At 40.6% G+C, this 27,350-nt stretch overlaps 1 protein-coding gene and 1 long non-coding RNA gene across 8 annotated transcripts in view; one reads left to right on the top strand and one right to left on the bottom strand.

Annotated features, from left to right (window-relative positions):
- Nucleotides 1-1,893, bottom strand: part of LOC143268735 (uncharacterized) — a 38,556-nt gene extending 36,663 nt beyond the window's left edge. The window contains exon 1 of the long non-coding RNA XR_013044854.1: nucleotides 1,573-1,893. This is a non-coding gene — a long non-coding RNA (uncharacterized LOC143268735). The remainder of the gene's footprint in view (nucleotides 1-1,572) is intronic.
- LOC143266705 (uncharacterized) lies at nucleotides 1,792-23,468 on the top strand. Of its 7 annotated transcripts, XM_076552276.1 has the most exons (5): nucleotides 3,785-3,831; nucleotides 6,889-7,477; nucleotides 10,591-10,714; nucleotides 11,681-11,776; nucleotides 22,140-23,468. In XM_076552276.1, exons 3-5 carry the CDS (start codon nucleotides 10,594-10,596, stop codon nucleotides 23,333-23,335), a joined length of 1,413 nt encoding a protein of 470 aa, XP_076408391.1. In that variant the 5' UTR covers nucleotides 3,785-3,831; nucleotides 6,889-7,477; nucleotides 10,591-10,593; the 3' UTR covers nucleotides 23,336-23,468. The 7 variants fall into 7 exon arrangements, with proteins under 7 accessions (XP_042117763.1, XP_076408388.1, XP_076408390.1 ...); XM_042261829.2 differs by lacking the exons at nucleotides 3,785-3,831; nucleotides 6,889-7,477 and adding an exon at nucleotides 1,792-1,924; XM_076552273.1 differs by lacking the exons at nucleotides 3,785-3,831; nucleotides 6,889-7,477 and adding an exon at nucleotides 2,388-2,555.
- The last annotated feature ends 3,882 nt before the right edge of the window (nucleotides 23,469-27,350 follow it).

Genomic DNA, 27,350 nt, shown 5'->3' with positions numbered 1-27,350 from the left:
AGAAAGACAGAACAAGCCACAGCTATCTCACCTTGCCATTTCCTCAGCTGGTCCTGTTTCCTCAGACTGGAAGCCTCTCAGTCCTTATCCAGAATGAATCTCAGCTGAACTGTGTTGCTCCAAAGCCTGAAAGCTTAACCAGCCAAATGCTTAACCAGCCAAATGCCTCCAGTTCCTGGTCCTCATGCCTTATATATCTTTCTGCTTTCTACCACCACTCTCTGGGATTAAAGGCTGGCTTTCTGGGATTAAAGGTGTGTGTCACCATGCTTGGCTATTTCCAATGTGGCCTTGAACTCACAGAGATCCAGAGGGATTTCTACCTCTGAAATGCTAGGATTAAAGGCGTGTGCTATCACTGCCTCCTAACTAGTGGCTTTTCTGTTCTCTGACCCCAGATAAGTTTATTAAGGTACACAGTATTTTGGGGAACACAATACCACCACATGGAATTAACTTTCTTTGTGGCAAAGTTAGCCAGATACTGGGCAAGAATGTGCTTTTCCCCCTCAACTTCTGACAGTATGCTGTCCAAGTGGACAAGCAGGACACAAATAAAGGACTGCTTCTCAGAAAAGTCTGTTAGATATGCTAGCCCTGTAGAATGAAGACAGATGCCTTAACGTTGCAAAGGAATCTTGTGTGACTGTGCAGGCAGCCAGGTGTTTCTGTCATTTCTCACAATTTTTGGAAGTCACTTGCTTGCACTTCATGGAACATGGAGGTGATAGCTAAGTGGAATTGGAACTGCACCATATACTCATGGTAGAAATATAGGGAACTCTAGACTGGGCCTAACTGTGCTTCAGTCCTGAGTCTGTGACCCAGGACCAGTGTCCCTTCACTCGGGAGGTAAGCATGAGCTCCTAGCACACATGTGGTGAATATGGACCTGAGTTTGTGAAAAACCGTGGAGACACTGGTAAATTCTAGTAGAGCTCTCACAAAAACTAAATGGCTTTCAGAGATTACTAGTTGAAAGTTTTCAAGGGAAAGAAGTACAGGTGAGATGGATTATGGGAGATTTTGCAAGTAAGTGTCAGAGAGCTGGATATTTAACTTTGTTCAGTGATTATACTGTCTCTGTGTCCCTCATCAATACACTGTAGGGATTCCAATGTTCTCACAAAACTGTTTTCCAAGCTGTGGAGTCAGACCCATGAATGACTCACACAGAGTGTCAGTGCAGAGGAACAGGATTATTTTATTTATTTATTTATTTGTTTGTTTGTTTGTTTATTTGTTTGTTTGTTTATTCATAGGACAAACCCAACATACTCAACTGCTTTAGCCCGTGTTTGTCTTGTTTCGACTTTCCCTTTTTATGTAGATACAAGGTCTCTTTAAATTCCCCAGTCCAGACTTTCATCTGTGGTCTATTTGTCAAGTAAGCTCCTAGCAGCTAGAAGCATGATCTGACCTACGACGACTGGTTTCAAAACATCTTTTTAATGGTACTTCTCATTCCCACATTAGTGTATTGCTTTGTTATTTTAAAGTAAAACAGAGTCAACGTGATTTTTAAACGCTGTAGTAAGATTCAAATCACAAAATATGGACCAGAAAACTTACAAGGCTAATATTTCTGTCAAAGGCTTGACTCACACTCATACATCTCATGCTGTGGATCTGGAGGTGAACAGCAGCCTGACTCCCCAGGGCTGTCCTGCTGACTCGGCTCCTTCCTCCAATACTCTACTGTGGGCAGTGAGACTCAAATCCACAACAGGAGAAATCTCTGTATCTGGGTTACGGGAATTCCTTCGCCTAGACTTCTGGGAAATGTATTCTGCGGCACTGTGACATCACATTGAGCCATCCAGGAAATTCCCTTCTGGACTTCAGTCCACACGTGAGCAGTTTTCCCAAAGTTGGGCGAGAGTCCTGCCCTGCTCTACATTCCTGCTGCGTCTCTGACATGGAGGTTGGTCCGGGGTGCAGCGCAGCCTGAGTCACTGTGCGGGGTGCGGGGGTCCGACTTGGAGGGAGTGGACCTGGGCTGGGTGGGAGGGCGGAAGAAGCTGCCTTGGGGGTGCCGTGCTGAACTGGCTGGGTCACGTGAAGTTGCAGGTCAGGGCTGGGGAGAGGGTGATAGGGACTGTGCCCTGAATGACAGTTTCCTTAGGACACCGCTTGACAGCAGAGTCTGCTTCGGGCTTCTGGGACAGGAGAGCTGCCTGGTAGCGCGGAGTAGATGATAGTGCAAAGTCCAGGGTTGCAAACTAATGACGGTCAGCTGCCTGCCTGCTCCTGAGGTGGAGCTGGGAGCTCAGTGAGCAGCTTTGGTGGGGAAGCATGCTTCTCTAGCTGAGCGGTTCTCACATGGACGCGGTCAGATTTCTCAGAATCTGTAGAGCAAACGGGGTCTGGTCCTTCCTGAACTCTGTAGCCGGCCTAGTGTAACGGTCTTGAGGTCTTGATCGTCGTCATTTTGTCTGACAGGTAAAGAATTAAGAGGAAAAATTTCAAGGCGAAACAAAGGTCACAGGTGGGAAATTCAGGAACCAGTCAATAGATCGGTCAGAATCCGGTGCAACAGAAAAGCTTTGACTAGGGTGAGAGAACACACATACACCCCCCCCCCCCTACACACACATACAGAGGGACCCTCTGCAGGAAGAATGGGAACTGGAGAAGCTGACTCAGGGTTTCACATTAAGGACTGGGTTTTCTTAACTTTGAAAGGTCTTCCATCCCTTCTGTAGGGTGGACCACAGTGGTTGTGTCAACATGTCTTGAACTGGCCTTGAGCTTGTTGAGCTAGTCCATTAGCAGGATGTCTAGGAACAGGTGAAAAACTCATATGTGTTGTCCTCAGAGTCCCCCAAAGACCACCAAGAGACCAAATCCAATGCAAAAGCAAAGAGTCTTTTTACTATTGCGAGTTAACTCAGGAGTCTTTGTCTGACTCAGCAGAGCAGGCGGAACCCCAAATAACAGTGGGGCAAGGTTTTTGTGGGGAGTGAAGCAAGGGGGTGGTGGGGGTCTACAAACTTCATAGGAACAGACTCAGGATTGATGCACCTCCCATCTGGAAGTGCTGTCCTTGATTAGCTTGCGGGTAGGTGCAAGATAACAAGTATCTCTTTCAGCGGTTGCCTTGGTTACCACATTTTTTCTTTATCATGAGCCCATTAGTTATAACTTTTAGTTGGCTTTTTCCACCATGTGGGGACATCTGGTGGGGTTTTTCTGTAACCAGAGCTAGGCCCAAGGTCAGGGGTTCAGGGCCACACCCTGCTGTGCTGTGCTGTGCCAGGGGTCTATATCCTGTTGGGTCTTTTCTACAGCCTGTCATGGCTGCAGAATGGCCAGGGCAGGGGTCCAGGCAAGGGCTTGAGTTTCTCATTTCCCCTTCTCCATGTTACTGATGAGAGCCATTCATGGGTTCGCTCTGCGGGCGCCTAATGGACGGCGCTGCGACCTCAGCAGCTGTACTGTCTTTATCTGTTCCTTAACAAAGGAAATTAGCTTGTTCGGGATACAGGGGCCAAAGGTGAGCAAGAGGAATAAAACCGTTACGGGGACCCGGGAAGGTGGAAATCAGAGGAGTTAACCATGGGGTTGAGTTGAATACTGACTTGGACCAGCCCCGTGTTGGCTTCGTTCCCGTTTGCGTTGTTTGGAACCCCTCTGTGACCTTTGCCCCGAATGGTCACCATGGACACATTCTTCCCCAAGAGCTGCACGTAGCCCTCGCTGTTGTGAGAATATAAGGACCCACCCCCGTTTGTTTTGGAACACTCCGTCAGCCAGGGGAGATCGCGAGGCCCGCAGGTGGGCAGTAGCGTTCTCAAGCCTTTCAGTGTCTGTGCCAAGAGCAGCTCGCAGGTCATTGTCCCATTTGCCTTGTACCACTTAGGATGATACCCCAGTCCCTGCACCTGCCAGTCACAGGCTGAGGGGGACACTAATCGTGAGGTCTGTCACAGGCTTTCTTTTTAGTCGAACGTGGTACCCCTCTAATCTTTGATGTAGGTCTTTTTCTTGACGATAGATTATTTTGGGAACCAGACGCACCGCTATACAGAAGTCCTTAGCCTGACTTAATGCCCGGCCATGGACACAGGGAGCTCACCCTGTGGAGCACGCTGACCATCCATCCTCCGGGGGTAGGATAGAGCGGGGGGAAGCACCTGAATTGTCTGATTACATAGTGACTTGTCAGCGGCAGGCACCGTTCCTAGGCAGAGCCCCGTTCCCGCAACCGACTGCAGAGTGAGCCTGGCTCCCCCTTTCTGTTGCCAAAGGCACTGGGAAGGGTGGTTAGATTCTGTGTCCTCCCCCGTGGCAGCTATTCCCTCATAGTGGGGCTTAGTGTCCAGACCTAACCAGCAGGCACAGGTGAGGTTTGCTTTAGAAGCATTAAGGACTTGGTAGGAAGCCTCTAGTAGCTTTAAGAGGGTGTCTGGCTCTGGTATGGTAAGGCGAAGTGTGCTGAGAGGTGTAACAGCCTGATAGGGGGACTGGCATGGTCTGGGGCTGGCTGATGTTTTTCCTGGGGGAAGGGCCAGTTCAGGTGGGGTCAGCACTCTGCCACGCCCTATCTTTGGGGATCCTCCTGCCCTCCTGGGGAGGTAGGGTCTGAGGCCGTTAGCTGGAGTGAATAGGGCCCAGGGATCATATCCATTCTCATACAGCCTAATGCCCCATGCTTTACCATATCTCAGTCTTTTGCCTTTTTACCTTGATCTATGAAGGTTAATTTTACAGGGCTACAGAGGTGTGGGACAGGTCCTGGGCAAATTATGTCACGTGGGTATCAGATAGTAGGGTCAGCAGGGGACCTCTTAGGCCTTCGGTGAAGCGTGATGAGATCTGTTGTGACCGGAGGCTTCCATCATATGTGTCCAGTGGACTCACAACCCCAAACCCCACAGAAATAGCGAGATGGGCTCCACGTATGTCAGCCCTTTTTCTGTCCCAGCCTGGACAGAGGCAAGAATGTGCCCTCCCCAGGGGATCGGCTTTTGCTTTCCAGTAAGGGCCCACTATCTCACAAAGGTCAAAGTCAGTGTCTGGGAACTAGATCCCCAGTGGGGAGACTTTTGAGACCCGCTTGGCCAAGTTCCCATAAATGTCTAAAAGCTGCCAAGTGAGATTTAGGAGTTGATGTAGGCTACTGATGGCCCCGTCTGATGTCAGAAGGGCAAGGAACAAGGCAGGCGTCAGCATGGCCATCAGATCTGACCTTCAGTTTAAGTCTCAGGGTTGTTGGGGTCAAGCTTTGCAGTCCAGTTCGGGCCGGGTTTGGTGTCTCCTGACGCTGGTCTCGGTGGTTTAGTCAACTCTGAATCAGCTGCACTGGCTTGGGAATGGTGGGTTCAGGTGGCCATCCTGTCCATCTTGACGGCAGTGGGGTGGTCAGGATCAAGACACAGGGTCCATTCCATCGAGGTTCTAGGGTCCTGTGGTGATGTCTGCAGATGAAGACCCAATCTCCGGGCTGGAACTGGTAGGAGATGGGTGGAGGGAAGGGCTTTTCATACACCTCCTGTAATCTCGGCCAGGTAGCCTTGAATACTGAGGTTGCTGCATTTAGGGGGGCGAGCAAGTTAACATCAGTGAATTCGGTGAGCAGTTCTGACATAAATCTGGGAGTATGGGAAGGCGTCAGCCGAACATGATCTCAAATAGCGTGAGTCTGAGAATTTCAGAGACTCGATACAGGGCAAAAGGAAGGAGAACCACCCAATCTCCACCAGTCTCCATGGTTATTTTGGTAAGGGCCTCTTTTAGTGTCCAATTCATACATTCCACTTATCCAGAACTTTGGGGCCTGTAAGCAAAATATAATTTCTAATCAGCCCCCTAAACCTTAGCTAAGTGTTGAGTTACCTGAGTAGGTCCATTGTCTAAGCCTGGCAATACAGACGTTCCATACCTGAGCAGTACTGATATTCATTACATTGTCAATTCAGGTTATAAAAGTGACTATCATAGTGTCCTCCATAGTCATTATTAAATGCAGCAACATATTTTTAGTTAAAAGGTATGTGTAAATGCATGGCCATCTTTTTGAAAGTCTACATTCCATTGTTGACTTCTTTGTACTATCTATATGAAATTAAGTCAGATCTATGACGATGCATGTCCCAAATCTTCATTGGATACACTCCACTTACTGGTGCTTCAAGAAGACTTAGAAGCAATAGATGGACTTTTAAAACTCGCACATACATCTAGACATCTAATGTAAAAGGCAAAGCTTGGGATAATATTTTGAAATTTAAATTATAATTATGTAATTCAAGTTTCCAAAGCAGATACTACATTTGGTCTTCAATATTTTTCATGGTTTATTCTACTTTCTGAGTCATAATTGCAAGATATGGTGGCTTAAAGAAAAAATTAATGACTCTTTCATGCCACACATATATAAGTATAGAGCTGGGACAGAGATCTAGGAGTAGGGACTTGATGATGTGTGTAATGTGTATTTTAAGCACTATGTCCTTTGATCAGGGCATAGGCTGCTCTGAATGGAAGGTCACTTCTGTTAGGAACCTGATCAGGAATCCAGTCCTCCCTTTGCATCTGGCTTGGACTTCCCACCAATCTTCAGTTTTTTCTGATTCTCTGAAAAGGTATCTCTGAGGGATACTAATAGGAGATGCAGCAGTTCTTAATGTATCTACTCTGTCCATTCTATTGTTCAAGGCTTGACTCTAAGACCAGTCTCTATTCAAGTGGACTACAGATTGCTGACTCCCAATTATATTGAGAATGTTAGCAATTTTTAATGAATGACAGTTTGCCCACATCAGAGCAGACATTATTTGCATTTCTTCTCCATAGAAAGTGAATTTTGCCAGGCTCAGATTCCCTTGAAATGGTTGCCATTAATTGTATTGGTAATATTCCTACTAAATGCTCTCCTCTTTACAGGCGCACTGCCCTCCACTGACAGCATCTCATAGGAGATTGACCTCAAGACAGCAGACACTTCCTCATGGAATGGTGGTAGACAGTGCTGGGCATCACAGGGAGTGATCCTGGCAGTTAGTTCTCCATTGGGGACCTACACTATTTCTCTCACAGAAGTGTGTTTCCATCTTCACTGTGCTCTGGGCTCTTTCCATTCTCCACAGTGACTATTTTCCCCTGCTCTTGGTGATCATATAAATAAGAAGAATCATATCAGAAGTTTTTTCCCCCTTCCTTGTGAAAGTAGGAATGTGCTTTATTAGCTACGAAGAAGCTTTCACACAGTTTGATTGTTTTTTTCTTTGAGCAATTACTGGGTGTTCTAGTCACCGATTTTCTTCAGTTAGCTGGTGACTTGGAGATGTGTTGTCCCAGTTGCTAATTAACTCTGCCCTTTATTTAAGGACATTGTTTGTGTGGTCACTCTTTACAGAGTATATATTTCTGCTGTACCAAAGGTCTTGTGACATTATCTACTCCCTCCTCTCAATGCTGACACAAAACTGAGAGGATTAAAGCTCGATCTTACCTGAAGGTCTCCTGCCTAAAGGTGAGTTTTCTTAGTGCTGGAGGATGCTTTGAAAGTTCCAAGGGAGAGAAGCAACAAATAGTCCTGCTTAGCTGTTATGACCGTGAACTACAACAATGACCGGTATGGCATGATATCTCTAAAGGTGCCACAGCGCCTCTCACACCTTTGCATTAGCAGCAGCTGTCAAAGGGACTTAGAGGGGACAGGAGACCTACAGAATGCTTGGAGCTGCTTCTGATGACTTCTTAGGTCTTAAATCATAGAGGAGAACATACTAATGCCACCAAACCATCATCATCCATAACTGCACTCCAAGTACTTCTCCTTAGACCTACACTGAGTGTAGCTGTCACTGCTCATCAAAGGTGCTTCTCACTGCAGCACAGAGAACATTCCAGAAAACTGAAACTTACAAAGTGCACAGGACTATTGTCTGTGGTGCTGTGCCCCAAAAGATACCCCGCACCACAGTTCCTGCACATGAGGCTCAGGGAATATCTCTGCAGAGGGGGCATATTGATTATGAGAGCCAGGGGTCCAGGAAGTCCGCTGTGAGGCTGTGCCTTCTAGAATATGAAGGGAAGCTGCACCCATGATGCCCCAACAACATGGCTGCCTGAACAAGCCCTGAACAATGACAGTGGCACAAGATCCCCTGCAGGGGGCAGTCTGCTGGGTAAACATCCAAGCGTAGGCATCTGAGAACTACTGAGAGAGGGAGAATTAGTCTTTCCTGGGATGAGCACACTCTCTGTTCATCCAGTAACAGGTGATAATTCCTCAAAACATACAGACAGACAACACTGAACAGAATCGGTCAGTCATAATCATATAGTTATATGTAGATGCATATGTACTCTGTGTGTGTGTAAAACAATAATAATTAGAGAAAAACAAGCTATGTATTTGAAATGGGCTATTGGGGGATATGAGAGAAGTTGCAGTGAGTAGCTAGTTATATTTTTAGCTCAATAATTTTTCTCTGGAAATTTATTTTCACTCTTGCCAATTGTGACAATGTTGGTGAAAGTGGCAGTTCTTTCAGGCAGATAAAGGTAAATAACACATGATCTCCTCAGTATGTTAAATGTAATGAATTGAAACTCATATAAGATAGGGCTATGTTAAACATATAGAATCATAAGGGACAGAAGTTGGAGATGCAATGATTTTCCATTGACCAGTGACCTCAGGAAGCCAGCACTTGGGGACTTCCTTGTTGTGGAGTATTAGTTCAACATTGCAACTAATGGTTTTGCCTTTGTGTACAGAATATTTCTTTAACTATGTAAAGATGTGTTGCATTTGTTTACCTTGCCTGCCTAAGGCACCTGATTCCTCTAATAAAACCTAGATGGGCAATAGCTATGCAGGAGGCAGAGGTGGAACTTCAGGGCAAAGAGTAAGAGGAGAAATCTAAGAGACAGAGACAGAGGGAGTTGCCAGGGGCCAGCCAGACTCAGAGGAAACAGGAAAGCAGGACATACAGAATGAAAGAAAAGTAAAGGCCCCAAGGCAAAACGTAGATGACTGGAAACAGGTTAAATGAAGTTATAAGAGCAAGTGAGACAAGCATTAGCTAAAGGCCAAGCTTTCATAATTAATAAGAAGTCTCCATGTCATTACTTGGGAGCTGCTTGGTGTCCCAAAGAAAAATGCCAACTACACTTCCTGAACAATGAATGTTCAGGGACAGTGTGATAGGAGGGAGAAGCCTCCAATACTGTTGTCCTGAATGCTGGGTGTCTGTAAGCATTATGGGCTACATTTCAGAAGCCTGGAAGATAAGTGTTTGAGGAGGTGATCATACCATAACTGAGAAAGAGGATCCAAATGTTAACCATGAAATTATTACAAAATACTTCATTATTATTTAAATTACTGATATTTTCTGTATTGACAAAAAGGAAAAATAATGTGTGACTATTCTCATAGGTCTTTCTGGGCATTTATGCAATAAAATATGAAAAACATAAATTCTAAAATTAAAACATTTTGGAATACGGAAATAGCTTCAGCACATGGATACAGAGGTGCCACATGTACAAACCATGCATTAGGAATACCAAAGACACCTCAATCAATATTTGATAGAAAAAAAATAGAAGGGAAAATGGCAAAAAGATCCAGTGATGTCTATTCTATGTTAAATCTCAACAGAGTTGTTAGTCCTGTACTTGCCTGTTTTCTCACATGATCAGATACTTAAATGACATTCAGTCTGTGAGTTCTGCCCCTGCCTGCTCCTTCTCATGTCCCTTGTCACCATCATTTGCATCATCAGTGAATCTGTAGAAATCCTGAAACCCAGATGACAGCCCGAGCTGCTGCATCATACTCTGTATTTTCATTTCACTTCATATTCGTGATTGTGCTTATCAACTGTTGAGAAATTCCTTCTCCCCGACCATGACTTTCTCCTGTGAGAAATGTGTGTATGTGTGGTGTGTAGTAGCATATGGTACTAACTGCATGTTCTGTGGATGTTTTCATTTTACGTTTCTATCTTAAATGGATCTTCTCCAACTGGGCTCACAGGATCTTTTGTCTTTCTTTGAAGATGGGTCCAGTGAAAGAACATGTGACCACTTCAATCATAGATGAGTAATGTAAGAAACATTTCTAGCTCTCTATCATCCTGGGTAAAATCTAGTTTGTGTCCACAGGCACACGATGCCTGTGTTAGAGTTTCTGTTGCTGTGATAAAGATCATGATGAGAGACAGCTTGAAGAAGAAAGGGTTTATTTTATACTACAACTCAGTTCATCACTGAGGGAAGTCAAGGCAGGAACCTGAGGCAAGAAATGAACCAAAGGCCACAGAAAAACTCTTTACTGACTTCCCCAGCCTGCATTCCTACATCATATAGAACTGCCTGCCCAGGACAAGTACCACCCATAATGGGCTGTGCTATCTCATATCAATCACTAATTAAGGAAATGCCACCTAGTCTTGGCTACAGGACAGTCCTAGGGAGGCATTTTCTCAATTATGTTTCTTTCTTCACAAATGAACCTAGCTAGTATCAAGTAGACAAGAGGAATTTCCAGCCCAATGTATCTTGGTTATTATATTATTAATGGTTTTAATTAAACTAAAGTGCAATATCATTCATTGATCTTTATTTCAGGAAATGCTGTCCTGGGATGTGGCCATTGAGTTCTCTGCAGAAGAGAGGGAATGCCTGGAGCCTGCTCAGTGGAATTTGTACAGGGATGTGATGTTGGAGAATTACAGCAACCTTGATTTCCTTGGTGAGGCTCTCATCCATTGTGAATTCTCATTTCACCATCAACATGTGGTTTCCTCAATTTGTATGGTATCTCATGGGAGCATTTCAACAGCCATTTTCATACCCTTTGTTTTCAGAAAAATTAAGGAGATTGCTGTGTTAAAAATCATTTCAGGACTGGTGAGATGGTTCAGTTGTTAAGAGCACTGAATGCTCCACTAGAGAATGGGGTTAAATTCCCCAGCACCCATATGGCAGCTCACAACTGTCTGTAATTCCCAGATCTGGCACCCTCATGTGGTGTGATATTTTGATTGTGTTCTGCCAAATAAAGTAACTTCCCTGGAGTCAGAGGGCAGAACTGGCAACTGGCTGATCATAGAGGTTTGGAGGACTGTAGGGAGACGGACAGAAAGCTGTAAAGTGGGGCTGAGACAGGAGGGAGGAACAGGAGTCAGGAATTCACCTATGGCTGCTCCCTGCTTTCCTGATCTTTCAATTTCTTACCCTGATATCTGACTCCAGATTTTTTATTGATAAAGATTAATTAGATTAATGCTTCATCCTCACACAGACATACATGCAAGCAAAATAGCAATGCATATGAGAAATAAAAATAAATTAATAAAAGAATCATTTCACTGTTTTCTTTTTGTGTTTAACCTTTCTGTGTTGGATGTATGTTTCCTTCACTCTACTGGGACTGTTAGAAATTGAATGGCATGAGACATGGAGTACACTTGTTAATGACAGTGTTTCACAATTCAGTTTTAATGTTTTTCCCCTTTATATGAAATTCAGAATGTGGATGTTATAAATTCGTTCATGTAGTGCAGTGATCCTGTCAGAAAACATTGAAGGAAATGACTGTCTGCAATCATTTATTTCATCATCTCTTTCCTTATAAGCCATGTACTGGAAGACTCATGTCAATTCCAAGTAAAAGAACACATAAACAATCTTGTTCCTTCTTTTTTCCTGCAAACAGGTCTTGCTGTGTCTAAGTCACACCTGGTGACACTTTTGGAGCAAAGACAAGACTCTTCAGATGTAAAGAGACAAGCAGCAGCCAACGTGCAGCCAGGTGTGTAGGAATGAGGGGTTTGGGGCCAGGGTTGAGGTCCAAATATCCCCCAGAAAGGCAGGCTTTCCCATCACCCTGGAACATGACACTGTGGGAGTCATTCTTTGGGTCTCTCCTTCATGTCTTTGTTGTTGAAGCTCATCTCTCAGAAGTGTATGATGGTTTAAGTCTCTTAAGCCTTGTAATTCCCCGACTACTACCCACTACCTGTGCTCCTCTTTATAGTGATTTCCAAAGTTCTTCTCTTTGTTGAGTCTCCATTGTAGTGTAAGATCAGGGAAAGAGAACTCAGTGCTGGTGAGACTGAGTCTCATTTATTTGCAAAGGTTGAGAGCAGATTCATGCCATAAAGATCTCTACACCGAAGTGAGCATGACTGGGATTATTAAGCCACGCCCATAATTCCACCACTGGGAGGTAGGCAGAGGCAGAAGGCTCAAGAGTTTAAGTTCTGTTGATTATAACAATGTGGGGGTTTTGAGCAGTTGGATAAAACTCCGACAAACCAGAGTCAGCTTGGACAGTTCACTCCCCACTGATCTTAGGGAAGCATCAAATCATTAGCATATGGTTTAAAGAGGTTGTGTTGGCCATTAAAGGCCGGTTTTTTTTTTAACTCTATTACCAGCGGGTGGTTCAGCAGGGCGCAACTATTGGAAAAGTAGGACAGGGTGGCCTTACACTGTTGATTCAGGGATGCCTATCAAACTAGTTCTGGGTACAGTGATTGTGTGCCTCTCCTTCATGTTAGTTGGTAGATTTAGGCCTTTTAGTGTGTTGTAAATCTTCATGCTTTTTGAGGGTTTTGTTTTGTTATGTTTTTTTTCAAGATAACCTATTTATTATCTATTAGTTCTAACTGTTATTTGGATACATTCCAATTCAAAAGTTGTTAGAGAAGTTATAAACTGTTATGTATAAACCTGATGTTCCCATATACATCAGAGCTTTAAAATGTTTTGTTTCAGATCTAGTCTGGCTAGACACTGTGGCTACCCCTATAGGAAGCATTATGGCTAATATTACCATGAGTCCAAATGGTAGGAAGAGATCTTTTGGTTCCTCTTCTCAAGTTTGATCCTCAAACTTCTTCCAAGTGTACATTTACCTTGTCCTCCAGTTTTGTAACAGGAGCAGGGCTGAAGAGTGTATTCCAAGTTTTTTTCAGGACCATGATCAGCTCTGTTCTACCAATTCTGCCCAAATAACCACTCAGAGACTTAATGATAAATTTTCAGTCAATAGCTCAGGTTTATTACTAACTAGCTCTTACATTTGAAATTAACCCATATGTCTTATTTGCATGCTTTCGTCTGGCAGTACCTTTCTATATATGGTGCATTTACCTCTTTCTCCTCTGCACCCTTGTGACTCCTTTGCCTCTACCCTTCCCCCTCCTCTCATCACTCTCTGTGCCCTGAAAATCCTGCCTAGCCATGGGCCACTCAGCTTTCTATTAACAAAGAAAGTAACACATCTTCACAGTGTACAAAAGGTTTATTCTATAGCATTTTCCCCTTTTTGTCTAATTAAAAAGGAAGGTTTTAATTTTAACGTAGTAAAGCTATACATAACAATAACAGTTGTCAAGTAAGCATTACAGTTACAATATCCAGTTCATTTATATTGGCAAATTTAGAGAACTTATTTTATCTTTTTGAATCAAAAAAGTTTTATGTCTAATTTAACTTTTATTATAACTAAGGAAAACTTTAAATTTAATTATTAGTATTTAACTTGATAAAAGCCCCCAGAAGGGTGAAATGTTACTTAATGACAGGGACTTCTGGCTGCCTGGATAATCACTTGAAGTTCTTCTGTATCATTGGGGCATCCATCTTTTGCCTACAGGCCTAGAATATATAACAGATATTTTTGAGAAACAGGGAAATTGAAGGACTGTCCTACCTTGTCTTGGCAAAGTTTTGCAGTCACTTTCTTTGTTGCCTAGTTGTTCCAGTCTGGACAGTATACTGTTATCAATTAAAGCAAGAGCATGTAGTGGGAATTCTAATTGGTCCTAATAATAAAAACCTGGAGTCAGATATTGGGCTAAATGCTGTAAGATCAGAGACATAAAGGAACCAGCCACTAGAGAGACTTCTTTTTTTTCTTTTTCAAAGATTTATTTATTTATTTTGTATACATTGTTCTGTCTGCATATATTCCTGCATGTCAGCAGAGGGCACTAGCCAGGCGGTGGTGGTGCACATCTTTAATCCCAGCACTCGGGAGGCAGAGGTAGGCACATCTCTGTGAGTTTGGGGCCAAGTTGGGCTATAGAGTGAGTTCCAGGAAAGGCACAAAGCTACACAGAGAAACCCTGTCTCAAAAAACCAAAAAAAAACAAAACAAAACAAAAAAAAAAACAAAAACAAAAAACCAAAAAAAAAAAAAAAACAAAGAAGAAGAAGAAGAAGAGGAGGCACTAGATCTCATTACAGGCGGTTGTGAGCGGTGTTGTGAATTGAACTCAGGACCTCTGGAAGAGCTGCTGGTGCTCTTAACCTCTGAGTCATCATGGCCAAGTGGTTAAGGTGATGGACTTGAGACTTCTTTCTTATACTGAATTCTCAGGTCAAAGACGGCCGAGTTCCTGTCTCCTCCTATCATCTTTATATCTACCCTTTTATACTATCATATCTATATCCCCCTTTTTTCCTTTCAAAAAAGATCCCTGAATCTAATCTCTTGTGTTCAGCTTTTTTCCTGATAATTACCAAGAACAACTTATAACCAACCACCCTAATTGACGATAAATATAACCCATTTTAATGACCACAAACCACCTACCCCACCTCTTGAGAATGTGGGCATCATGTTCTTAAATTTACTTCCTGCTGTCTGGGGGCAAAGGCATCTTTAGGGGACCTTGAAAAAAATGGAATATTTATCAATCCCTGGGAAAGCTAGCTGTATCATTTCTTGTTGAGCTTCTGGGTAATGGAAAAATACAGAGCTTATCTCAAGTCCTGGATAGAGTAATCTGTGAGGCTGGACAATATCAGCTAGCCACCTTGAAATTGCCCCAAGCAGTTTATAGTCCAAAGCCAATCTTTGTGTAGTGTTTGTCAGCTTAGTGGCATGACCATAGTTCTGGTGGAATCGTAGTTTCGAGGACCCATCCTTCTTCTGGAGACTTCAGTGTTTTTTGATAGGCATGGTCATAGTTCACTGCAGAAAACATAAACATTTTAAGTGTCATATGCAGTAGTTCTCTAAGAGGTTAAAGGATCATCATTTGTTATGTACATTCAGAGTACAAATACTTAATTCCTAGTTACCTGAGAGAAACTCAAACCCAAAATTATATATAGGAAGCTAGATGAAGCCTGTTTCTAAAATTAGTTAGTACTCTATATGACCATTAATATCATGACAAAATTATATATGTATATATATATGTGTGTGTGTGTGTGTGTGTGTGTGTTATTAATTTTGAGATAATATTTATACCTACAGAATTGTATTAAAGATTTAAAGTTTAAAAAAAGGATTATGAGATTATTGGCAATAAAATAATCCCTAAATTTGGTTTTTCTTCTGTCTCATATCAGGTGGCTCTTCTAACATGATACACAGATTTTGCATTTTCCTTTAACAAGCATGCTTGGGTTTAGAGAAGGAAAGAGCCACTCTCCAACTCCAAAGCCAGCTTTAATTTTTAACTGGATTGGAACTACAAAGAGGACATTTGTGTTATGTGTCTGTATAGAATAGCAGAAACAAACATTTGGGAAGCATTATGAAATTTTATTCAGTTGGAGATGTGATATACTAATACGCTAATTTACTCTTTTTCTTGAAACTTTTTTTCTGGATGATTTATCCTTTTTCTTCACATGTCTCATTCATCCAGTGGTCTTTAGATTCCTTAGCTAGATGTCTTCATTCTCCTGAAAAGACAAAGACAAAACCCTTCCCCCAAGCCTAATTTTGGAGATATTCCCTTTTGGCAAGTTATAGCTGATCAAATGAAAAGCATCTTTTAGTCTTAAAGTTAGTTTAAATTGAATAGTCATGGTGGTTGGTGAACCACCAGCTCTTCTAATTAAGAGGTCTCTCTTGTTCAAATTGAACCTCTATCAATTTTGATAGTATCCATAGCTCTTCTTCTCCTGAGGAAACAAAAGTGATACCTTTTGCCCAAAATAGCATATATCCTGGTTTCTATTCTGAGGTCAGCACATTTTTTAAACTATACAGGCTGATTCAATTCAGTAATTCTTCCTATTATCCAGTGTCTCTCCACAGATGTCCTTTTTTTTCTTTTTTTTGGAGCTGAGGATCAAACTCAGGGCCTTGTGCTTGCCAGGCAAGCGCTCTACCACTGAACTAAATCCCCAGCTCTTTGTCCTTCTTTTCTCATTAGCATGTAGAAAATTCAAAGTTCTTAAAGCATTATGCAATCTATTTCAGGGGGTCGTTCCCTTTCTGATTATTTAGCATATCCTTTAGAGTTTGATTTGGTCTTTCTGTGACTGCTTGGCCTGTAGGATTGTGTGGTATACCTGTAATATGCTTTACATTGTAATAAGCAAAAAACTGTTTCATTTTACTAGAGACATATGCTGGAGTATTGTCAGTCTTAAATTGTACTCGTATATCCATGATATATGAGTTATATATCCATAACTTCTAACAAATGTGTTATTGGAGAATCAGTCTTTTCAAAACATACAGCAGTTGCCCATTGAAATCCTGAATAGGTATCAATGGTGTGATGTACATATTTTAATTTTCCAAGTTCTACAAAATGAAACACATCCATCTGCCAGATTTCATTCCTTTGAGTATCCTTTGGGTTCCTTCCAGCAGGTAGTGGAGTATGGTTAAGTATTTATTAAGAACAAATAGGCCATTACCTTTTAATTTCCTTGGCTTGTTACCAAGTGATGGAAAAATCTTTTTTCAAACCCTTTTTATTGACATGGTATTTTTATGAAACTCTGAGACCTCCAGCACATTTCCTATCAATAGTTGATTAGTTTCATCATTACCTTGTGCAGGAGGGCCTGGCAGACCCATATGGGATCAGATGTGTGTTTTATATATAAGGGATGATTCCTATTCCTGATTATTTCTTCAACTGATAAAATAATGGAGTTAATTCTGACTCATCAGGAATAAATTCAGCAGTTTCAATGTGTAAAGCAACTATTTCTGCATACTGATAGTTAGTAACTATGTTAAGAGGTTCTGAAAAATACATTAATACCATCAGAATAGCATATAATTCTGACTTTTAGATAGAATTATAAGGGCTGTGAGCCACTTCATTTAAATTGCCTGATTTATAACATGCCTTTCCTGATATATTTGCATCAGTTTAAAATGTAGGTGATCTAGAAATTGGTGTTCCCTGTACAATGTGATGAAGAATCCAGTTAGTTCTCTTTATAAACTAAATCTCTTGCTTTTGAGATATTCATTGTTAATCTCTCCCCAAAAAAATACTGCAAGCTCTTTGCCAAGGTTCACTTTCTTCCCGTAATTTTTCAAATTCATCATTCATTAAAGGTACTACAGTTTCTGCTGGCAAGTCTATTCTTGCTAATTGATAAAGTCTCAATTTTCCCTTAAAAATCAAATCAGAAATCTTTTCCACATTCTTTAGTTTCCTACTCTGTTTATGTGGTAAAAATATCTATTCCAATATAATATCTTCCCTCTGCATTATAATTCCTGTAGTAAGATGCTTAGAGGGTAAAATAACCAAAATGCAATCAAGCTTTGAATCCAAATAATACACATGTGTATCATCTAATTTCTTTTCCACCAAAGCCAATTACCTATCAGCTTCAGCTGATAATTCTCTTGGACTATTAAAGTCCTTGTCACCATCTAAGGTTTTGAACAAATTACCCAGTTCATGATTTTTTTTTTACCCCAATAGTGGGCCATAGATGGGCAATGTCTCCCAGCAATCTTTGAAAGTCATTAAGAGTCTATAATTGGTTGCTCCTAATTTTCTTCTTTTAGTATCTAATTTTTGTAGAGCTATTTTTATATCCTAAATAATTAATAGAATCTCCTCTTTGTATTTTTCAGGAGCAATTTGTAATCCCCAAGAAGGCAAAATTCTATTTTCTTCTTCAAACAGTCTTTCTAAAATATCTACATTTGAATCAGCCAGTAAATTATCATCAATATAATGGTAAACTATAGATTGAGGAAATTGCTTATGTATGATTTCCAATGATTATTGTACAAAATATTGGCACAGTGTGGGGCTATTTAACAGTCCCTGTGGGAGGACCTTCCATTAGTATCTCTTAAAAGGCTAAGAATTATTATAAGTAGGAACCATGAAAGGAAATTTTTCTCTGACTTTTTTTTGTAAAGGTATAGTGAAGAAATAATCTTTTAAATGAATAACTATAAGAGGCCATTCTTTAAGGACCAGAAAAAGAAACAGAATTCCAGTCTGTAAAGAGCCCATTGGCTGAATCATTTTGTTAATAGCTCTTAGATCGGTTACCATTCTCCAGTTTCCAGATTTCTTTTTTTTTTTTTTTTTTTTTTTTTTTGGTTTTTCGAGACAGGGTTTCTCTGTGTAGCTTTGCGCCTGTCCTGGAACTCACTTGGTAGCCCAGGCTGGCCTCGAACTCACAGAGATCCGCCTGGCTCTGCCTCCCAAGTGCTGGGATTAAAGGCGTGCGCCACCACCGCCCGGCTTCCAGATTTCTTTTTAATAACAAATACAGGAGAATTCCAAGGGCTGGCTGATTCTTCAATATGCTGATCATTTAGCTGCTCCTGTGCCAGCATTCGAAGTCCTGCAATTTCTCTGATGCTAAAGGCCATTGCTCAACCCACAGAGGTTTGTCTATTAAACATTTTAAATATAGGGCTCTTGGTGCCTTTGAAAGATCAGCAGCTGTTGTGCTTTGTTCTTGTACAACCTAAATGGTCAGTGACTGTTCTTTATAATACCTTCTAATATTTTTCCCAGAAACACATGTTAGTTTATAGTTTGTTTCTGAGATTGGAGGAATGTTAATCTGAGTATTCCATCTGTAACAAATCATATCCCCATAAATTCATTGCAATTTTAGCCACATATGGCTTTAATTTTCCTCTTTGTCCTCTGGCCCTATACATTCAACCCATCTCATGCTCTGTTTTACCTGAGATAACATTCCAATCCCTAAAAGCTGAACATTTACCTCCTGAAGAGGTCAATTTGGATGTCAAGATTCTCATTCAATTATTGTTCCGTCTGCACCTGTGTCTACAAGCTCTTCAATAAGAACATCATTTATTCATATTTTTAATTTTGGTCTTTGTTCTTTTATAGAAATTTGCCAAAATATTTGCTTTATGGTATCTCCTGATTTTCTTCTTCTCTCTTCTATAGCTGTTTCATCCTCCAGAGCAGTATGATTTTTTTTACAGTAGGCATTAGGTTCTTTAATTGCTCAAGGAAGAAGCTTCTTCCATGATGATAGGAAAGGAATGAACAGAATTTGACATGGGGGCCTGCAAGGGGCCCCTCAGGGTGTTTCCCAAGGCAAAGGCAAAGGATTACCTTGTCTTTCCCTTGTTGATCTACATTTATTACTCCAATGTCTGCCTTTGCCACACCTTCTCCATAATCCAGAAGGAAGGGGCATTCTGTTGGGATTATTCCTTGAAAAAACGTTTCTAGGAACATCGTGTTTATAGTCCCTTTTAGGTGACCTTGTTTACAGCAAATGAAACATTTGACATTTCAATTTTTCTTCAAGCCTCTGGAAATCACCTCTGTTATCCAAGCATCATTATAGTTATGAGATTCAATATTGATTGTACCTTGGATCCATTCCTCCATGGGTTCTGATCACTCCTTTAATGTCCTAATTACCTTTTTGCATTGTGTATTAGCATTTTCAAAAGCCAGAGATTCAATTATTATTTGTCTAGCTTCTGAATTTGGTATTATTCTATTTATTGCTAAAGTCAATCTTTGTAAGAAATCCATGAAGGTTTCTTTTGGGTCTTGTATAACTTTTGTTAATGTCTCAATTTTCTTTCTTACTCCTTCAATTCTGTCCCAAGCATTCATTGCTACTGCATGGTGTAAAGCCAGGGTGTAGTCATCAGATAAAGATTGCCTTTCTACATCAGCATAATCTCCCTACCCAAGATGTTGGTCTTGGGAGATTTCAATACCTCTATCTCTACTGTGTTCAATGGCCTTAGCCTCTTCCTTCCACCAGGTCCTCCATTGTAATTGGGGACCATCCTGCAAGACTGCTGTAACCAAGTCTCTCCAGTCTTGAAGGATAATTGTATTACTAGTTGATCAGTAGTTTAACATGTGCTTCTCAAAAGGTAAATATATTCCATATGAGACTGTCACTTCCTTGAAGCTCCTCAAGTCTAAAATTTGCACAGGAGTCCATTCAGCTCGTACACAGCCTTAGGGTTATCTATCATTTGGTAATTCCTGTAAGGTTACTGAATAAATTAAGGTGGGTTATTTGAAAGCCTTAGACTGTTTGTAACCTTATAATGTAATGCTGAGATTGGTTTTCCTCTATATTCTTCTGTCTGTGTCTGAATATTGCTATGATCTGTTTTAACAAGTTTTTCTAAAACTTTCATCTTGACACTCATGTTAACCAACTTTTTAAACAATAAAACAGAAATGATCAAACAAACAACTTTTGTAATTGACGTTACCTAAATCCCATCTACGTTAATTATTATCCTCCCATTTAATTGTTCCATTTTCAAATCATCTATCATATTATGAAACAGAGACAAAACTTTCTCCATTGTAATAGTGCTTCCCATTTTTTTTAATCTGGGAAAATGCTCCCTCTGTCTTTTTTTTAAAAATCTGATCCTCCCCCTTTAAGAAATCTCAACTTTCTCATCAAATCTGCTGCCAATGCTGATTCACATGATCAGGAAGTGAAGTAGGTACCTAGTGTGGCAGCAGCCAGAGGAGGAGGTCCAGTGAAAGCCCACCATGCACCAGGAGAGGGAACCTGCTGTCTGAAAAAATGCACTCAGGGCAGCGTGGGGAAGAAAGTTATGTAGTGGGGACGGCCTAGAAGGCAGAGCTGGCTGATGGTGATAGGCTAACTCTGAAAGGAAAACCTAACTGGCAGGGTAATAACTATGGCTGCATGTAGCTCTAGCCTGTGCCAGTAGCTGCATGCCATGGGCAAGTGGCTTTTTCATGAATTCATGCCCCAAAAGTTGGATGCCAGATATTGAACAAATCCTAATTAATCCTATAATAAAATCCTGGAGCCAGATATTGGGGTAAATGCTGGAAGAGGAAACAAGACACAGCCACTTATCACCTTGCCAACTCCTCAGTCAAAAGGGGAAGATCCTGTCTCCATGAATCCTCAGACAGAATGCCCCTGAGTCGTCATCTGAAAGAGCAGAACCACTGTTTCCTCCCACCTTACATTCCTTTGTGTGCCCAGCCATATGACTTCCTGTCTCAACCTTTCTAGTGCTAGGATTAAAGGTATGTAACTTCCAAGTACTGGGAATAAAGGTCTGAGCCATTACACCTGGCTCTGTTCATTTTCTAATCTGGATTAATCTTGTACAGTCCAGGGTGGTATGGAACTCACAGAGATCTGTCTGCCTCTGCTTCCCGAGTGCTAAAATTAAAGGTGTGTGCCTCCATTGCCTGCCTCTATGGCCAACTAGTGCCTGGTTCTGCCATCTGATCTTCATGCAAGTTTTATTTGTTAGAATACAAAAAAAAAAAAAAAATCACCACAGTAATTCAGAAGCAAACCTAAGGTTTTTTTGGTTTTTTGTTTTTTTTTGTTTTTGTTTTTGTTTTTTTAACAAGACTCAATATACTTCAGCTATATATTTTCTTGTCTTCCAAATAAAATGTAAAATACTGTCTTCAATTTTTGAGCTATAAATTTAATCTTTCTGTGGACCATCTACTTCCTGTGCAGCAGATCTTTTGTACTTTCCAAAATAAAACTCTATGTGGAGGATAAAAATTTTGTATTTAGATGATACAATTTCACACAATCGCAATTAACTTTCTCCTTTTGCAACTTGGTTATTTTATAATTTCATGAATGTCACACCATAAAATATTTCTACTGTTTAATGGGTTTCTTTCTGTAAGTAAAATGCCATTACAATTTACTTAGCTAATAATCTACAAATAATATGCTGTTATGTCCATGTTCTATTTCACTGTGCCCATATTCTAGTAGAAGTATAGATTATTTCTACCTACAATATTTTATCATTTGTTCTTAGTGCACTGTAGTTTCTCACTGATGATTCACTATGTATGAGTAAATATTTCCTTTTTAAAAAGCTAAGCATTAAGTATAAGGACTATTTCCTAGCCTTTGTTGATATCTCAACTTTTGCTCAACAGGAACAATACCTGATGATTATAACATGTACAGAAAGGCCATTGATTGTAACTCACTAATTATGCAACACCAGAGAATTCATTCAAGGGAGAAACTCTACAAGTGTGAAGAATGTGGTAAGGGCCTTAGTTCTCATAAAACACTTTCCATACACAAGAGACTTCATACAGGAGGAAAATCCTACACTTGTAAAGAATGTCATAAGACCTTCAATACTTGCTCATCACTTTTTATACACCAGAAAAACCATACTGATGAAAAAACCTGCAAGTGTGAAGAATGTGGCAAATTATTTTATTATCCTTCAATGCTGAAGCAACATCAAAGAATTCATTCTGGAGAGAAACCCTACAAGTGTGAAGAATGTGGCAAATTATTTTACTATCCTTCAATGCTAAAGCAACATCAAAAAATTCATTCTGGAGAGAAGCCCTATAAGTGTGAAGAATGTGGCAAATTATTTTACTATTCTTCAATGCTGAAACAGCATCAAAGTATTCATAGTGGAGAGAGACCATACAAGTGTGAAGAATGTCACAAAGCCTTTCATTATTACTCAAGCCTTAAAAACCACAAAGCAGTTCATACTGGAGAAAAACTCAACAAGTGTAAACTGAGAAGAAAAAAATTTACTAAGCCTGCCTTCCACACGGAGGACAAGGCAGCTTATATCACAGAGAAAGCCTACAAGTGTGAAGAGTGTGGCAAGTGCTTTTGCTCATCTTCATCCCTTAGACGACATCAAATAATCCATTCTGAAGACAATCCCTGCAAATGTGAAGAGTGTGGCAAAAAGTTTTCCTCCTTTGCACGCCTTCAAGAGCATCAGACGGTCCATAGTGGAAAGAAACCATACAAGTGTGAAGAGTGTGGCAAATGTTTTTGCTCATCTTCATCTCTTAAAGGACATCAAACAATCCATTCTGAAGACAATCCCTATACTTGTGAAGAGTGTGGCAAAAAGTTTTCCTACTTTGCACACCTTCAAGAGCATCAGACGGTCCATACTGGAAAGAAACCATACAAGTGTGAAGAATGTCACAAAGCCTTTCGTTATCACTCATCCCTTACTAAACACAAGAAAGTTCATACTGGACAGAAACCCTACCAGTGTGAAGAGTGTGATAGATGGTTTTCCTCATCTTCATCTCTTAGACAACATAAAAAAAAGAAAATTCACTCTGAAGAAAATTCGTAAAACTGAGGGGAATGTACAAACACTTAGTTAATTGTTTTATCTGTACTCAATACATGATAGAATTTATATGGGAGAGAAATCCTACAAATGTCTTAAAAAGTTTACTTCTCAACCCTTAAAAGAAAGCAAATGATTTATTCTGGCTACAAACTTCCATGAGTATGTGAAGTGTGGTAAAATCTTTGCTGATAATTCAGGTCTTATCCACTCTAATGTATCCATAGAGGAGAATATTAAGTTAATTATTTTGGAATGTCAACACAAACATCTAATTATCAAGAGCACAAATACTAAGTATGCCATCAGAGAAGAGTAGAGACTTCTCTTTGCTGTAACCAACAACAGTTTGTTCAAGCAGTGTGTTTGAAACATGTCTTGATTAATGGGTCTCTTTCTTCTGTAACTATAAATGTTCCCTGAAACCTTTACCATGCCCTAACTTTGTCCACAGGGTACCTGGAATCTGAGATCTGGGCTGTGGCATAGTTACTCTTGTTTTTCCCAGTGGAGTCATCCAAGCTCCTGTCATATCTCCCCTTGGTGTGTAAGAAGCTCTGTCTCTCAGCTAGCAGGTTTTCACCCAGCATTTGGCTCCTGAATTCTTATTGGTAAAATAAAAGGCTAGAAGTTAGTTAAAACTACTGGAAGGCTCTTCCGGTCTTAGGCCTCAGCGTCAAGGCAGCAGCTACAGAGACTCAGTCATCAGCTGAGTCAGAGATGGCATCAGGTGCAGCTGCTGTGCATCAGATAAAAAACAACAGTGCCCGTAGAGCAATAATGACAGGAAAGTTATGAGAGCAACCAGTCACTTTCTGTTTGGATTTGAAGCTTATCCACAAATGGTAACTGGTGTGATGCTAATTTGGTGATATACTTGTGCCTGGCTAGGTGATAAGCCCTAGGGAGAATTTAATGCTGTTATTCTAATAAGTGGATACTAACTAAATGAACCCAAGTTCTCATCCTTATACTCGCAGAGTCAGGGTCCCAAGTCCTCATCTTTATACCCACATTGTAAAAGAGGTCCCTTACAAACATCTAAAGCCACAAGTCAGAGACTCCTGAGGGAAAAGAGGAAGAAAGAATGTCAGAGGCAGAAACAGGAGATGTCTGCACTGAGACAGCAGAAATGTTTAAACATTTCTAGAACAGTGAAACATTGCTAGAAATGTCAGCACCATTTCATGCTTGAACACACTGGGGCTATTGCTACCTGTACAACACTTACACAGACTAAACCCCAGCATACAATAAGCATGGTTGCCTAAGGGTCTCACTATGTCTCACCCTGTGGAGGAGCTGTTTGGCAATTGATGGCTCCTGAGGGAGACAGTCAATCTGAGAGTCTTCCAGTTTTCAGTCAACTGTCCTACACCCCTTCACATGGAGGGAGCACTAAGTGGGATGAAGAAATAACACAGAAAAAGCTCACCAAGGTGGGAGAGTAAGTGTTTTTAAGGGTAAGAAACAATAGGTGAAGGAATGTGAAGATTTGAATTCGTGTAACAAATTCTACCCAAATAAATATCATTTTACCTTATTGGTTTTGTATATGTCCAAACTTGACTGGTTTTAGCAGTGATTACAGCTCATGCATCTGGCCGTTACAAAGATTACTGAGGGCCAGCTTCCTACTGGCAGGGCATCATGAGGGATCAAGTGAATGGACTACCAGAAGAAACCAGATGCTGAGAACTAAGGAGCCCTCTACCTGTGTAACCTAAGGAAAGAAACAGAATGGCTTTGAGGAGATGAGATGCAGCCAGACTCACCTCATATCTTCCACTTGGCTTTGCCATGAGAACAACAGAGGGATGGTGAACAGTAGTCTCTCCACCTTCCCTGACCTCCCTCCTTCATCTATAGTGATCACAGCTGTTGTTGTTCCTGGTTATCAATCATTATGAACGTTAGGGAAGGAGTGTAACAGTCAAATGAACTTGGAGGGTAGAAAGTTACAATACTTCACATACCTTCTATCACTGTGTTATTTTAAAAAAATTTATTAACGTGTAAATGGCATATGCACATTGGAAAAAAACACAGAGAAATGAATGAGCCTCTAGATTACATAGCACAGTCTATACTTCTAGTTTTAATTTCCATCATAGATAATAACAAAGAAAGGCTGCTGTGTGGGAAGGTTCTGTTTTTTTTTAAATGTCTAAAATGTGATCAAGCAATATAGCTTGAACAAAGGTCAGGTTTCTTATGTGTATGTGATGTTTTCTTCCTGCTTGGGGTCTCTGTAGACCTAGTTATTAATTTCCTCTGAACATAGAGAGATATTTCCTTATGAATGGAAATAACCATAATAAATATACATTTGTTCTACAAAAGAATGATTTTTTTAGAGCTACAGTCTGTGGTGAAATCTTCTCAAGGGACCAGTTTAAGTGAGAAGTAGCAGAGACACCCTCTTGGTAGTCAATACTGTAGCAGAGACTCCCAAGCTCAGGAGTAACTAATACAGCAAAGGCTCACACTGTCAGGAGGACATAGTATAGCAGAGACAGATAGACACTTAGGAGTAACACTGTAGCAGAAATATACACACTCAGGAGTAAATAATCTTAGCTGGCCTTTCTCATTTCTCTGTTTAATTTTAAACCCTATTATTTTGAAAGTAAAAAAATTCTTGTGTGAAAATTAACAAGACCTGAAAACTACAGTGTCGTGTAATGTTATTTTAAGTAGGCAAAGGCGCATTGCATTTTTTATGCTGTGTAATATCACTTTACCTGTGTAAAGGTGTGTTACACTTGTTTCTGCTGCCTTTGTTAAAAATGTAAAGATGTGTTCATTTGTTTCACCTTTCTTGCCTAAGGCAACTGATTGGTCTAATTAAAACCTGAATGGCTAATAGCTAGGCAGGTGAGGGATAGGTGAGGCTCTCAGGCAGAGAGAAAAAAATAGGAAGAGAAATTTAGGATGGAGGAAGAGGTCAAGAGAACAAGAGAGAGGGCCACAATAGGACCAGAAGCCTGGCAGCATTCAGACAACCATGGAAACAGCAGGAAAGCAATATATACAGAAAAATGAAGGATAAAGAGCCCCAGGCAAAACATACATGAAGAGAAACAGGTTAAGTAATAACAACCAGCAAGAAATGAGCCTAAGCTAAGGCTGATCATCCCTAACTAATAAATGTCCATGCCATGATTTAGTAATTTGTTGGTGGCCCAAGAAAAAGCCTGTTATACTACAGAGATCATGAACTTCTGTACAGTTAGAACAGATATTCTGAACAGAATCTGAGGCATTCACATTGGATTTGACACTGTCTGCACTGAATATATTTTATGCACTGATACACCATGAAACTAAAATCCACAACAGAGTTGGAACCTGAAAAAAATCAATTATCATGTCCTCTTTCACAACCCATGTTCATTACCTGCTTTAAATCCTTCCTCATCCCCTAATACTTAATGTTCATTCTCTTTTGTACTTTACATACTGGACACACACACACATCTCTTCACATATGTCCTTAATTGCCATCTAGATTAAATATATGAGGGAGAAATGCAGTGTATTTCTTCATATGATAGTGTGATGTCAACTCATATACATTCAACATCCATCCATTTTTCTGTAAATTTTGTGATTAGATTTTTTACAGTTACATAGCATCCCCTCTGTGTGTGTATATGATATACATACACATTTATATTTACCAACTTATTTTCTTTCTTTTTTATTAAAAATTTTTATTCATTTTACATACAAAACACAGATCTCCCTCTCATGCCTCCTCAACTCCCCCCAAGCCATCCCCACCTCACCCACCTCTCATCCTTCCTCCCAAAGTTAAGACTTATTTTCTATTCATATCTTCATGAACATCTATTTTGATTTAGGTTCTTTAAAATTGGGAATGTACAAGCAATAAACACGGGGTAGAAATATCTCTGTATTAAGGTATGAAGTGCCCTGAGCATAGCCCAGGACTGGAATAATGGGAAGTGTTCAGAGACTTAAAACCTGTTTCCAGCAGTTTGAAGACATTGTG

This window comes from Peromyscus maniculatus, chromosome 15 (genome assembly GCF_049852395.1).
Source record: "Peromyscus maniculatus bairdii isolate BWxNUB_F1_BW_parent chromosome 15, HU_Pman_BW_mat_3.1, whole genome shotgun sequence".
NCBI classification, from domain to species: domain Eukaryota; kingdom Metazoa; phylum Chordata; class Mammalia; order Rodentia; family Cricetidae; genus Peromyscus; species Peromyscus maniculatus.
This window is presented reverse-complemented; position numbering and strand designations above follow the sequence as displayed.

Excerpts from the sequence above, each read along its gene's own strand:
- LOC143266705 (XM_042261829.2), top strand. Across the intron at positions 10,715-11,680 it reads CAGCAACCTTGATTTCCTTG|GTCTTGCTGTGTCTAAGTCA; the intron begins GTGAGGCTCTCA and ends TCCTGCAAACAG. Across the intron at positions 11,777-22,139 it reads AGCAGCCAACGTGCAGCCAG|GAACAATACCTGATGATTAT; the intron begins GTGTGTAGGAAT and ends TTTGCTCAACAG.